Below are 15,430 nucleotides of genomic sequence, written 5' to 3' on the forward strand. Positions count from 1 at the left end.
TCTCCCATGCGCTGTGATACTTCCTGTTAACAGTATTGACCAGCAGTAGTGGCTGTTAACATGTCATTGTCCCTTACTGTCCCTGAAGTGATTACATCTGAAGAGCCTACAGAGACAGTTGGCCAGCTGCTGGATTGAAGCGGTCCTGGGCCCAGGGCTCTGGAACTGTGAACAGTTGAGACATTGTCCTGGGGGTGAAAATGGGATTATGATTATTGTTGTCCTGTGCATCACACCATTTTTATTTTTATGTGCCTTAATTGAAATTACACTCATTGCGTAGAGTTGGACCCACGGGCACCATCCGTCTGCATGCTGTTTGCGGGTAAATGTGCATTAGAAGTCCACGGCATTAGAGTCTCGCCGGTTATTTGTTGAAGTCAATGGACTAGTGCAGACGCTGTCCATCTGGTCGTCTCACATTTCCCTCGGTTTTTAATTAAATATCGTAAACAGCCAGCTCAGTAGAGCCGGAACCCGGGTCTGATAAACAGATCAAAGGGGGGGGTTCTACCGCAAATGGCAGCCAGACCCCGGTCTTATCAGCAATCATTTTTTTTTTTTTTTAATGCTGCGCCTCGCTGTCATGCTACCCGCATCCCGGAGGCTGATTACGTTGGGCGGCCGCTATCGCCCGGGCGCGATTGGCAACGCTGGGAAAAAGGGCTCTGATATTCAAATCCGTAACCTCATTCATCTTTGGGGGGGGCCAGCCGCTTAAGCGGGGACCAGTCGGGGGCCTTCGCTCATGATTTTTCCACACAAAGCCAGGGCCCAGTATTCATCACGCTACTCACTGTATTCCTTTGTCGGCCTGAAATGGGAGTTGTGAAATGCAAGAGGAAGAAAAAAAAGAAAATGAAACAGTGCCATTGCGGGAAAAAAGGGGGGAGAAGAGAACGTTTGAAGAGGAAAGGGGAGGGCAATCGTGAAGCTCTAAAAAAAGGGCAGTAAATGAGTATGGAGTGGAGCGTTTGTTTTTTTTTTTTTTTCTTGGCCTGTTTTTCTCTTATTCACACGTCGCACGTCGCAAGCACCTTTCAATTCCCCCGAGCAAACGCTAGCTGCCAACGCAGAACACCCGCGGTCCTTCATTCAGCGTTTCAGCGGCACGAAAACACAGTCAAGTGTTATTATAATTATGCCCCAGGCCCCTCGCTGCGACCACGCCACTCGGATCCATCTCCGGCGTGGCAGCGTTCGCCAGACACGCTACTGACCCGGGAACAGTTGCTGCCGGGAACGGACGAGGGAGACGTTTCCAGCCACTTTAGAGAGCAACAGGGTGGCATGTGACTGCGTGTTGGGCTGCTAATTGGGTTTTAGTGGAATTTACTGGTTAAATTGCACGGCCAGAGTCCCCAATTAATTTCCGTAGCCGTAACCATCAGGAAGTCTAAGTAATTGGCCGATCAGTCTTTAGCAGGTCTGTTAGCCTGTTTGACCCCTCTTGGTGTCCATTGGGATGGACAGGGGTGTTTGTGGTCAGTTACGTAAACCTCCAAGCCATTACATTTACATTTACAGCATTTATCAGACGCCCTTATCCAGAGTGACTTACAATCAGTAGTTACAGGGACAGTCCCCCCAGGAACAATTTAGGGTTAAGTGTCTTGCTCAGGGACACAATGGTAGTAAGTGGGATTCGAACCCGGGTCTTCTGGTTCATAGGCGAGTGTGTTACCCACTAGGCTACTACTACCCTACATTAGCCGTCCCTTCGCAGGTTTGAGTTACAGAGACACACACACACACACACACACACACAACACAAGCAGAAAACTGGCCAAAATAGAATATTAATTACATTAATTGCCCCGGCTGTAGAGACCACTGTAACATACATTACAGTAATGCAGCGAAGGCACAGCCAAAATGAAAAACTAAAAGCAGTAGTCAACCAAAGTGAAGCCATTCCATGACATTACTTATTGATAAGGTGCTTGTCACTTGTCATTTGAAAGAATCTCTGTTGCATTCTCCCTGCGACCACAATTGTCCCCTGTACAGTTTCTTCTCTCTGTTAAAAAAAAATCACATTTTAAACTTGCATTTGTCAAATAATTATTTGTATTAGTGTTTGTTGATGTGGTGTTTTTAAGACAAATAGGTGTGAAACTGCCCTATCTGGCAACACTGCTGCCTGCTCATTTTTCCTTTTAACCGCTTCACCTGCCAAGCGCCTTTTTTTGCAGCACGTTCTGGAGGGCTCTCTCCACCACCCACTGTCATTCTCGGGTTAATAAACAATCCGTAAAAGTTTTTAATGATTAATCGCTTCTCGACAAACCGGCGCTTGTGAAACGAGATAAAGCTGCCAGTTTCGGTTTGCGCATCAGCCGCCAAACAGTGTCTGATAACATTTAAACCTTCAGGAGCATCCACTGGTTCTGTGCACCACCGGTCAATGCCCACAAATGGATTCTTAAGAAATTAGTCATTAGCAATTTCCTCCTTAATAGAGTTTTGTAATTAACAAAAATACCCTATTTCTGTTAAAGTGAAAGGTATGAATATAAATTACAGTGCACTCATCGCCTTCTAGTTGTTGGGTTGTATTTCAATACCCACGTGATGATCATATCATGATGATCCAATGACGTATTTCCCCGAAAGCGCAGGATTTCCGATTCGCCGTGTTATTTAGTCGCTTTCTGTTTTTCCTCCGCACCTCTGCCGTGGAGCGTTTTAATGTTTCATGAGCATTTTAACACAGTGGCTGCTTTAAGCACAGTGTGTTTCAGAAATGTACATGGCATTGTCAGTTTGGTGATGTGTGTGTGTGTGTGTGAGAGAGAGAGAGAGATGCCACAGTGAGCTGCCCGGACCCTGAAACTGCTACTGGGGCTCATTGTATTTACAGTGGGCTCCTCTCCCATGGGACGCCCGGCGCGTCTCATTCTCGGTCCAGGTCATCAATCAACCCTCAACCACCGGGTGCTCTGCAACTAAACAGACTCAGCAAGGAGCTCTGATCCATCTCACACACACACACAAACTGTGGCCCCTCGTTTTTTTAATTATTCATCCCGTTTCGAAGGAGTACATTCATGGTGATGCCTGCTGTTGTGAGTATGTGTGTGTGTGTGTGTGTGTGTGTGTGTGTTAGGAATGTGGGCCAGTCCAGATTGGAAGACCCCCTTCCCCGCTCTCCCTTTTCACTCTCTGTCACTTTCTCACTTTATCTCTCTCCATCTCTCCATTCCTCCCCCAGCCCCTCTCTCCCTCGTTCGCTCTCTTTCACACATATATCTCCTCAGGCCTGTCGCGTTTTCCGTCTCCGTCCCTCCCTCCCGCTTTCCTCTGCCCCATCCATCTCTTTCTATTTATCCTCCTCCCTCCCTGGCCCTCTGGGGTCTGGTGCAGGCTCGTACTCTGCTGATTTGTGGGGGGGGGGTTCGTTTGCTGCCCACCCCGACATTACTGGGAGTGGGCGGTGCCGTTGTGAATGGTTCCCATGATGCCTTGTGCCTCGTCGGCCACAGTCTCCAGCCATGGGCCCGTGACGCATGTTACCAGCGCTAATCCTATTAGCTCGTTGGTGCTGGCGGGGGCGGGCTGCGGGGTGGGCGGGTTCGACCGGGCTCTACCTGGCGGCGCGGAACGTCTAAAATGGCGCGTTTTGTGTTTCCCACGCACACAGGCTGAAGTGTAGAAGCGGCGACGGAGCCTGGTGAGCCACCATGAGGTCAGAGGCCTTGCTGCTCTACTTCACCTTGGTGCAGGTGGCCGGCGCCGGGTTCCCGGAGGACAGCGAGCCCATCAGCGTCTCCCACGGCAACTGTGAGTGCTCCGCCCCCTTCATCTTCTCTGCCCGTCCGTCAAACAGGGACTACGATACAATTTTATACAGTCAATCTATAAAATACGTTTGATAGTTGAGAGTCGCCTCTACACCGAAAAGCAGCAACAGGAAGTTTCCCCATAGCTTTGTTTACAATATTTTTGTTTACTACTTAACATTATGACAGTATTGACTCTTCAGTTTTTTTCCTGAAATGTAGAAATAATAACAGTTTAAGATACATATAACTACCAAGCATTTTTTGCTGGTTTATATATTTATGTAAATCTGAGAGACGATTCTATATATGATGCATGGGACATTTTGATTACAAGTTATCATATAAGTTGCTTCATACCCATAACTAGTTGTCAGAACTGTGAATAAGTGTGACATGTATGTAGTACTTGTCGTAGTCGTACTACTGGGGAGTTCAATATGACGTTATGACAAAATCCATACAAGCAGATTGAAAACTTGCCATGTGATGCACCACACACAGAAAACTTGTTAAGACAAACTTCCACAATGAAATTCTGTGAACTCTACAAGCATTCAGACAAAACTATTGCACCAAATAGTTAAATGTATAATGGGTGTCAATACAACTAGTGTGATTCACAGGACGTGATGCACAGGACAACAATGTCTCTGGTCTGAAAGCTACACGAGTGCTGTTAAATTTAACATATGATAACCAGTACTAAGCCAGTACTAAGAGTTAAAATGTATTCCAAGCCTCATGCACTATTCAATATCACATATATACACTGAACTTTGAATGTCAGGGTTATGATCATAATTTGCTTTGAATTTCATTGAAATTAGTATGAATTTTACATTGTGAGAAGTAACCGAGTTTCAACTGTCAGCAAAATCTTCAGGTTTTTAAATACGATGAAATTAAATGATGTTCCACATTATCTGAGTACCAATCTTTACATTTTTTTAGCATTTCGGTATCACCCCGAGCATGCTTAGCGTCAGTTTGAAAACAGTGCCCATCAGGATCATACGTTGTTATGTTAAATTATAAAAGCCCTTGCTTAGTATTAATTAGTAAAAATTTAGCTACATTCTAATAATGTTCTCTTCTCTCTTATTTCATTATATTCATCTTATTTATTAATGTTCTCAATACATGCCTGTTTTGATAGGCGTGTCTCTCTTCTTTTGCTCTCTCCTCTCCTTCTCTCCCCCTGTGCCTTCCTCCCCCACGCGTTCCTTTCCCGCCCCTTTATCTAAACGTGTCTCCCCGTCTCGTCCTGCCATTCCCTTCCATCTCCCAGTTCTTAGGGATGAGCTCCTCGCCTCTTCTCTTTAGCTTCACACTCTCTGAGTTTGGATTCTGAAATGATCATTTGGCTCACAGGGAAAGGGAATAAAAATGGGACATTAAGATGGCATTTCAAATGGACTCCTGCAGAAATCAGAAATGATAATGCTTTGAGGAGATCCCGTCTGTGGAGATCCCTTTTTACAATCGTCACGACTGAAACGTGCATTTTTTCCCCCCTTTCTGTCCAGATACAAAGCAGTACCCAGCGTTCGTAGGACACAAGCCCGGCAAAAACAACACGCAGCGGCACAAGTTGGACATTCAGCTGATCGTATTCATGAACCGGACCCTCTACATCGCAGCGAGGTCTGTTCCACTCATGCTGCATGCTGGGATGGATTAGGAGGGAGATGGCGTGCGGTGCCGGGGTTTTAAGGGAGGAGGAGGAGTAGAAGGAGGGAAAGTCCGCGGCCTGGACTTCGCCAGAACGTGGAACAGTGGGCCGCCGCTCGCGTTAAACCGGCGTGGGCGCCGGCTCGAGTTCCATCGCTTGACTGTGTCTCGGCTTGACGTGTACGCCGGTGTAATTACGCCGGCCGCTGAAACATCAGACGCGGTGTCCTCGGTGACTCAGGCTACACCGTCACCTGCTGAGTCACCGCGGTCTCCGAGGCGCCGCGTCCTCCTCACATCTGTGACCACCGGGTCCATGCCATCCTTTCCCCACTCAGGGACCTCCGCATTCTGGTGAAACTCGGTCAGTTGTGTGATGCAGTCTGGACACAAGCTGGCCAGTGGAGTGAGAAATTAATAGGGCTGTCAAGCCAATAAAAATGGTAGTAGCCTAGTGGGTAACACACTCGCCTATGAACCAGAAGACCCGGGTTCAAATCCCACTTACTACCATTGTGTCCCTGAGCAAGACACTTAACCCTAAATTGCTCCAGGGAGACTGTCCCTGTAATACTGATTGTAAGTCGCTCTGGATAAGGGCGTCTGGTAAATGCCGTAAATGTAAATGTAAAGCATAATAATATTAATGACTACGACTAATAATAATTCAAACAGAGACATTTATTACAGAATAAACAAGAATTCCCTTTGTATGGGGTGACGTCACGAGTACCTGCACTGAATTGTGGGTCAGTTGCTTCATGTTGCTCGTGGCAGGGAGGTGAAAACGTTTTTAATTGCGGAACATGAGCCAGCCAATCCCGGATGGGAATGAGTTGGCCAATCAGTAAGGTTTACATTTACATTTACAGCATTTACCAGACGCCCTTATCCAGAGCGACTTACAACCAGTAGTTACAGGGACAGTCCCCCCCTGGAGACACTCAGGGTTAAGCGTCTTGCTCAGGGACACAATGGTAGTAAGTGGGATTTGAACCCGGGTCTTCTGGTTCACAGGCGAGTGTGTTACCCACTACCACCCTAGGTTTATTAAGGTTTATCAAGATATGTTGCGTACTTGAAATAACTAAATAATAAATAATGTATTATAATGTAATAATGTATTATTACAGTCGTTGCTGTAGTTGAACATTTTTCACTCGGGCCACAAATTACTGACTAATCACAAATCAATGAACGTTGGTAAAACTATGATGATGATGAATGATGATGAATACCGCTGATATCGGGATGTCTAGCGTAATCACACAGTGCCATTGTTCATTTTCACGGAACTTGAACGCTTCCTTGTTGCCAGAACAGGTTTTCTCATGCAGTAACTATGCCCGTATAGTGAGCCATATCTGACCTTTGCCCTTCCTAGATGAGACAGATATTTTTTTTCAATCACGACACTCTGATGTCTAATACCTGATTAGCGCCAGGGGTGGTAGAAGCCTAGTGGGGTAATACACTCGCCTGTGAACCAGAAGACCCAGGTTCAACCCCACTCACTACCATCGTGTCCCTGAGCAGGACACTTAACCCTGAGTGTCTTCAGGGGGGGGGCTGTCCCTGTAACTACTGGTTGTAAGTCGCTCTGGATAAGGGCGTCTGATCAGTGGCACGAATATAAATGGTTTTTGGCTCTTTAGATAACAGATGTATATGTTAAACTGGGGTCGGCCCTATGAACAAATCCGATGTGAGTAGGCTGGTTGAAAACACATTTGCAATTTAGATGCAACTAATGTCTATGCAAACAGAGGAATTGGACGCTATATCGAGTGCATAATGTATGATATCAGAAGCGATTATGACCCATTAGCATGAGCTCAGCTGGACGGCCGCAGGGGCGCCGCCGGGCCCGCTCCTCCTCCCCCTGTGGGTAAACAGAGCCCGGCTTGGCCGCGGAAAGGTGGCCGTCGCCCAGTCGCAGCACCGCAGACGGGCCTCCGGCGGCTTGGCCCCGTTATCAGCGCTTTCGGTGTTAATCGAGCCTCTGTCGGCCATAACACCAGCTCGCCACTCGTGCACGTTCAGATCTACCGACGCAGAATCAACGGGGGAGGAAAAAAAAAATAAAAAATTGGATTTGCTCAGGAAACGGGAAAAAAAAACGAGCATAATCCCTGGCAATGATCGTCCGTTCAGCGGATTCGGCGTGTTGGTTTTAGAGCGAGAAGGGCAGAGTGTTTTGCCATTTTTTTTGCCAGTCTTAATCTAATTGGATTTCCCCCCCCTCCCCAATAAAAACCGAGATCGGCTTTGCGGTAATTAGGAATCGAGGTCGCGTTTGTTGTGGCTCGTTTTTTTTTTTTTTTTTTTCCAGCTCAGCGGCTCTACGTCCTCGCGTCCACTTCCACTGATCTGCGGCATCGTGGCCATGCGTACCTGAAACCATAATCGCCGCTTCGGCCAAAGCCCCCCCCCCCCCCCCCCCCACCCCCCACCGTGAGTCTGTGTCAGCCAAGTACGAGAAAAAGAGAGGCGGCGTTCCCCCAACGCAAGTCCCCCCCTGCCCCGAAACACGCCCATCCTCCAGCCCCGCCGCAGTCACAACCGTATTCACTTTCCGCGGCGGGATCGGTGCACGGCCCGCTGTGGGCCGGATTAGGCCGAGCGTCGCTGTCGTGTGTCAGCCGAGGGCGAGACTTCCCCCCACCGTATCTCTTTCCAACCCCCCCCGCCCCTCGGGGCAGACGCTGTGTGTAGAGGTACGGCAGACACTCACCGGCTTAATCGGAGCTAAGCTGCTTCCTGGTGTTCCTGCCCTCGGGCCCGGGGTGGGGGTGGGGGGGGTAGGGGTGGGGGTGGTGCATTTTCGAACCGTGGATCTGCCGAGCGCTGCCAGCGGCCATGAGCCTGTCAAACCCTCCCTCCCAGTCCTGCCCGGAGCGGGGGGTTCGGGCCGCATTTCGTCCCCCAGGCACTGCCTCTCCATGGCAACCGTGACCCGGCCTGCTTTTACCCCCCCATTCAGCTGGCCAGGGGGGGCGGGGCCAGGGCTAGCGTGTGAAGTGGTGCCCGGTACGAGATAGCGGCCGAGTCGAGGGAGCAAGTGGCGAGCAAGAATAATCACGTCTGGTTACGTTAGCGTCAGGTGTTCTATGGGTGGTAGTAGCCTAGCGGGTAACACAAACGCCTATGAACCAGAAGACACAGGTTCAAACCCCACTTACTACCATCATGTCCCTGAGCAAGACACTTAACCCTGAGTGTCTCCACGGGGGGACTGTCCCTGTAACTACTGACTGTAAGACGCTCTGGATAAGGGCGTCTGGTAAATGCCGTAAATGTAAATGTCCAACCTTCTGACAACCAGAGTGGTGAATCTTTCTTTTTTTTTTTTTACGCAATGTAGCGTAATTTTGAAAGGTTCCGCCGTGTCTTCGTTGTGACGACTTCCCTTGGTGCTGTTCTGACGCCGCACGTTGTGGACAGAATACTTTAGCGTTCAGTGTTGAACATGAATGTTACGTTCTTGTGGTGCTGGAATTATAGATACCACGTTCATTGTCATTATCGACGTCACCAAATTCCATTCATTGCCGACAGCTACACAATGTCCGACGGCCGGAAGAAGGGGCAAATATGGGGGCGCGATGCGTAAATAGGGGCCGCTCTTTGACAGGTAGCTGTGCATCGCATACTAATCCAGCCCGCCCTCTCTGCTGTCCCAGAGACAGCGATTGTCCCACAAAAGGGCCACCAGATGGACGGCAGTGGGCCGCGCTCACCCTCCGAAGGAACGGCGCGTTATGAAAACGACATTCTCCCGCACAAAGCCCCTATTCTGTTCTCGTGGTGGATGCCCCGAAAACCTCTCCGTCCCCCTCCCACACACACACACACACACACACACACACACACACACACACACACACCATCCGTTTTACTGCCGTCTGTAATGCCGCGGCGGGCCGGACCCCGTCGAGTCGCCATGAGCGAACGCGCCGCTCCGGGTTTGTTTGCTCGCGGTGCAGTAGGGGGCCCTGGGGCCCTTTGTTTTCGCGCGCGACAGGCGCTCATCCCGCTCCACGAAAGTTCGGTTTTCCGAGCGACCTGGTTTGTTTGGGAGCGGCTCGTCCGATTTCGGGAAGCCATCCCACCCGTCGGCCGCAGGTGCAGGTCTGCGCCGGGCCGCTCATTGTTCCCTCAGGATGTTTGCGTTCCGCATCACTTGGCCCGGTCTTATCTCTCGGCTCCGTGGGAATGTTGGCCTGGTTTTTTTTTTTTGGTGAAGGAGGGGAGGAGCACGGCAACACTGCAAATCGGCCGAGCTGTGGCCATTTCATTTTACTTTACTTTACTTTACTTTACTTTACTTTACTTTACTTTACTTTACTTTACTTTACTTTTACTTTACTTTTACTTTTACTTTACTCTACTCTACTCTACTCTTACATTTTTTCTCTTACTTTTACTCTACTCTACTTTACTTTTACTTTTACTTTTACTTTTACTTTTACTTTTACTTTACTCTACTCTACTTTACTTAACTTTACTCTACTCTACTCTACTCTTACTCTTACATTTTTTCTCTTACTTTTACTCTACTCTACTTTAACATTTTTTTCTCTTACTTTTACTCTACTCTACTCTACTCTTACTCTTACATTTTTTTCTCTTACTTTTACTTTACTCTACTCTACTCTACTCTACTCTTACTCTTACATTTTTTTCTCTTACTTTTACTTTACTCTACTCTACTCTTACTTTTACTCTTACTCTTACTTTACTTTACTTTACTCTACTCTACCTCTTACTTTTACTTTACTCTACTCTTACTTTTACTCTTACTTTACTTTACTTTACTTTACTCTACTCTACTCTACTCTACCTCTTACTTTTACTTTACTCTACTCTACCTCTTACTTTACTTTACTCTACTCTTACTTTTACTTTTACTTTACTCTACTCTACTCTACTCTACTTTACTTGGCAGACACTCAGACGCTTTTATCCAAAGCGACTTACAAGGTGAAGACACCAGCAATTCTCATTCGGTTTCTATAGATTTTGAGTTTACAAAATTATGAGCCTATTATTTTTGTGAGTATGTGTGCATGTGTTACTGCTAGACTTGTTTGAAATACTTTTTAAACGAGTGGGTTTTCGAGTGTTTTCTCAAATGTTTCTTACTAAAGAGCAAAGCAAGTGACACATTCTCGAAATCTCGTTTTCGTCAGTGCCTCAAAAGTTTCTCGGCGAGACACAACAAACTGAGCAAAGCAAACCGAGACTTTTGCTGCTGCCTCCTGCTTCCCAGTGTTATTCTCCCGAGCGAGAGATACGTCGCATAATGAGGTTCAACTGAGATCTCAACTGGGTCACACGTTGTGCTCGTTCAACAAAATATCCCCAAATATCTCAAAATGAACTCAAATGTGTGTCGCTCACGACTCACTTTTCTTTTTTTTCTTCCCACAATCAAAAGTTTTCCATTGATATTTGAAGTTTAATTGAACCGAATCCCAGCATCACATGGTAGTCTCGGCCACTTTCGCCGTCCTAGATGGTGACATTCCTGTTCGGACATCGTGACGCGCTCAGCATGCTCGGAGACAGTAAGGCGAGACGCGACACCTTATCGTCCCTCCCGGAAATCCCCCAGACCAGGTCGCCTTACCCTGCCGCGTAATGAAACGCTCCCGTCTTCGGAGGGATCGTTTTTGATATTTTTGCTGCCGCTGGTACTGCCTCGACGGTCAGGAGTGGCTCTGAAAGGCTGGAAATCGCTCGGATTTCTGGTTCTCTTTGCCCCCCAAATTACGACTCCACGTTTTGATTAATTGCACCGTTCTGGCGGGAACTCTGATAACATAATTTGACCGCGTTTCGCTGGTCTACGGACGACTGCGCAGCTCCAGGAAGCTCCCGCCTTAAGTAGATTCCGTTTCAAAAATGGCTGTTGGTCCCGCGCCTTTTATTAAATTTGGGCAACGGCAGCGGCGCGGCGCGGCTCAGGTTGCGGGGCGTAATTAAATGCAGCTCCGACGATGCGGGCGGGTCGGGGGCCTGATTAAAAACACATTTGCAAGCAATCTCATACAAATGAATGCAGTCGCGAGCGTTTTTTTTTACCATAAACAGAGCCGACACGGCGACAAAGGCCCCCTTGTACCGGCCACATGCTTGCAGGAGAGCCGCGCCTCCAGCCGAACACACGGCTCCTGTGTACGGTAATGAGCATTAGTATAGATTTCCTGTAGCTGAACACCGCGCTTAATTGACCTGAACGGCGCAGAATGGCTTGGCACCCCCCATCCTGCCTCTAGGAAGCAGAAACAAAGGGACCTTTATCTGGACAGGGACCACTTCAAAGTTGGTTTGACTGTGGCCATGATGGCCGCCAGACTTGTGGTTAGGGGGTTGCCACACTTCGCTTAAAACGCAGATGTGTCCTGTCCTGTTTTTTAATCAACACAGGACCGGGTGTGTCCTGTACGTTTGAGTTGTCATGAAGACAGCATCATCCCGTCCACATTTTGTATGAAAAAGACCTGTTGGACGGGTTAAAATTTAAGACCCTGTCCACACAATAACGCTTTTCTGTGACAAACTTGCCTCCACTTGGGAGTGTTACATGAACACGTGTCATCGACACCCCCCCCTCCACACCTGAGGAGCTATTGGCTAGATCAGACATTTGGGACTTTAGCCAATCAGAAGCAGAGGTCTCCTTCCACCCCAGCTGAAACGTGAACCGTGGCAAAAGTGCAGGAATGAGTATTAAGGTAAATGATTGTAAAAGGAATTGTAAAGTTTGTCAGTGAGGCACCACTGAGCAAAGCACCGTCCCCACACATGAACGCCCTCTGAACGCCTTACTCATTTTTGTTGCGCCTTGTAGCTGCATTCACTTGTCGCTCTTTAACGCTCATTAGAGTTCCCTAACACAGAGCCGACCGAACACTGGACACCCACGTCGAATCCACCTCACCTGGTTTCATAACTCTCATCTTTTGGAAACATAATTGATCGAATCATGATACCAGTGAAGGTTCACACCTCTTAATAGTTGTATAGTTGGGGCAGTGGTGGCCTAGCGGTTAAGGAAGCGGCCACGTAATCAGAAGGTTGCCGGTTCGAACCCCGATCCGCCAAGGTGCCACTGAGGTGCCACTGAGCAAAGCACCGTCCCCACACACTGCTCCCCGGGCGCCTGTCAGGGCCGCCCACTGCTCACTCAGGGTGATGGGTTAAATGCAGAGGACAAATTTCACTGTGTGCACCGTGTGCTGTGCAGCTGTGTATCACACGTGACAATCACTTCACTTTCACTTGTAGTTCTCCATTTTTTCAGAGTGGACTGTCTGTCTGTGGTTGTGTATCTGTGTCCAGTTCATAGACTGAACCAGTCCCGTTCCTGAACGGAGGCTGTTGCTTGGATCTCTTGCAGGGACCACATATACGCGGTGGACGTGGACTTGGCGCACACGGACGAGCTCTTCTTCAGCAAGGTGAGCGCTCGACCTCTAGCCTTTCCGTTTTGTTTGCTCGCCCTGCCCTCCCCTCTGACTACCTGGCCGGGATCCGCCGGGAGACGCAACGTCGCGCTGACCCCGCTAAGCCCGTTATCCTATCAGGACTCAACGCCACGCGTCATCTTCTTCAAAAGCATGAGGGAGGGGGACTTGCGTGGCTGCCGGATGCGTAACTGCTCCCGGTGTGTCACCCTGTTCCTGTTATGGTGGGCGGAGCAAGAAGAACGAAGGAAAAAAGCTCACACGCAGTAAACGTGAACAACGTCCGAGTAACATTAACAGCAACATGAGTGGATTCTCTCGGAAAGACATCCTGTTACCTGGAGTGGAACCACAGAATCGCAAAACCACAAAAAGAAAGAAATTCTGCATTTTAGCAGCGCATACAGTGCATTTCAGCATGATCAGCGCATTAAAAAGAAGGGGTTCAAATTAACTCATTGCTATATTGAGTTCCAATATTCAATACGAATGAAAAGAGAAAACACTTGAATTAAATTACCGCTCTTCACCGCGTTTGAGTTTCAGTCAAAAACCAAGTAAATAAAGGCAGTAATTGCCCTGCTAAAGTATTCCGGAAAGCTGGAGACGAAAATGCTGGCTGCATTCACAATGCAGATCAGCACGACGTTGGAGAAAGTTCATGAGGAGCGGAGGCGTCGTCGTGAGTTAATGAAGTCTCAGCTGCTCATGTCAAGTGGCAGCCGTGACATATCAACTTGCAAATGCGAAATATGAAGTCATAAGAAGTCATCATTACGTGATAAAAAAAACCCAACTTTCAGTTGTGATACGAAGCTGTAAAATGTGGGGCTATAAGCTCAAATTTGCATATTTTAACATTATTATTGCTTTTTAGTCATGAATTAGAAAATTACTGAGAGTGTGCAGATTTTCAAAACGCACATAGTGCAATAGCACTTTAGCACCACTTTAGTTCCTCTGGGAACCTCGGAATATTTACGATTATGGAAACCATTCGTCCTGTCCCAGCCACAGATCCCCACCGCGTTTATGGGCGTAGCGTTATCATAAACACACTGTTACGTACGTATGCAGCCATTGCTGGGGCAGTAAATACGGCCCAGGTGGTAACGCTGACCTTTGGGGCAGTGCAAGGAGGAGATTTATTGAAATGGCCAGAGTGGGGCATTAAGCAGATTCCGATTGGTCGAGCTTTGGTTTCCTTTCCTCAGAAGCTGACGTGGAAATCGAGGCAAGCGGACGTGGACACCTGTCGAATGAAAGGGAAGCACAAGGTACTCTATTTTTTTATTTTTTTTGTGCATATACCGAATGTAGAGCAAAACAATATATGTATGCAGTGCACAGTATAAAGGTGTGCCATCACACTGTGACATTAAAACGTGAGGCATGTAGTGGTGCACTCAACCATTTTAAAATCAATAGAAAATCTATATTTGAAAATACATCAAGTCTCTTGTAGCCGAATTCCAGCACACCGGTGGATGTGGGTCTTCGGTAAAAGAGGGCCACAACTCGCCTGATGCCACCCATCAAATGCTTGACTCGGGGAACTAGGGTTACAGAGCGGGTAAAACAGACTGGCTTTATTCAGCAGAATTGACTTATAGCTGAGAAGTAAATATGTAAATATACAGGGAGGAGGAGTCTCAGGTGCACCTTCCTAAATGGCGGGTAAAACAGTCAGACTTCCCTCGCCGAAAAGTCTGTTATGCTCGGTGTACTTTTTAAAAAATATTTTTTTTTGAGAAATTATATTGCAATTGATTATTTTATTTCGACTGGTTTTAATCCTCACACATTTATACAGATTTTTAGGCAACTCAGGGTGCATCGTTACATCCTTGTTGTCATTACATGCAAATTTCGGTTGTCTGTTTGCTGTCATTTTATAAAATGTAAACTATTAATTAAAAAACATAATTAATGAGCACCATTTTTGAAAAGACTATGGGGAATATTTTAGCAATTATTTAGAGCTCAAATAGTTGTTTCTTTATTGTAAATGCATCTTAAAGGATCTCATGCTTTTTCTGTCTTTCTGTAAAAGGATGAATGCCACAATTTCATCAAGGTGCTCCTGCAACAGAACGAAGACACGCTTTTCGTGTGCGGGACCAACGCCTTCAACCCATCCTGCCGAACGTTCAAGGTAGCGTCCGAAACTTTCACCGCCATAACGCTGCTGGAATGCAAACATGGCCGCGTGCCATGATCCGTCATGGCACAGAAACGCAGAGGTGGCGGCTGCTGACGGATGGCTTGTCTGTTCCGCCGTGCACGGCTGGCCGGGCAGGTGCGGGGCCGATGTTTTCTTTCGGGAATAGATGCGTCTGCACCGGCACGACACCGCAGTTCGGGGATATGAGAGTCCCGCTGTTCAAAGAAAACGTCTCCTCTGCCAGGCTTTCATCTCGCTTTTAGAATGATGATAGGATGGGACGATGGAATGGCTGTTCTTGGAACATGATCACGCTCACAGTGGGGCACCCTGTAGAC

The 15,430-nt window shown here is 47.6% G+C and overlaps 1 protein-coding gene across 4 annotated transcripts in view; it reads left to right on the top strand.

The window, feature by feature from the left end:
• Window positions 1–15,430, top strand: part of sema6a (sema domain, transmembrane domain (TM), and cytoplasmic domain, (semaphorin) 6A) — a 74,807-nt gene that overhangs the window by 26,720 nt on the left and 32,657 nt on the right. For all 4 annotated transcript variants that reach the window (XM_028996094.1, XM_028996093.1, XM_028996095.1 and 1 more), the window contains 5 exons: window positions 3,644–3,783; window positions 5,312–5,429; window positions 12,862–12,922; window positions 14,143–14,205; window positions 14,982–15,083. In XM_028996094.1, the coding sequence (XP_028851927.1) occupies window positions 3,684–3,783; window positions 5,312–5,429; window positions 12,862–12,922; window positions 14,143–14,205; window positions 14,982–15,083 (444 nt within the window). In that variant the 5' untranslated portion in view covers window positions 3,644–3,683. The remainder of the gene's footprint in view (window positions 1–3,643; window positions 3,784–5,311; window positions 5,430–12,861; window positions 12,923–14,142; window positions 14,206–14,981; window positions 15,084–15,430) is intronic.

This window comes from Denticeps clupeoides, chromosome 11 (genome assembly GCF_900700375.1).
Source record: "Denticeps clupeoides chromosome 11, fDenClu1.1, whole genome shotgun sequence".
Classification (NCBI taxonomy): domain Eukaryota; kingdom Metazoa; phylum Chordata; class Actinopteri; order Clupeiformes; family Denticipitidae; genus Denticeps; species Denticeps clupeoides.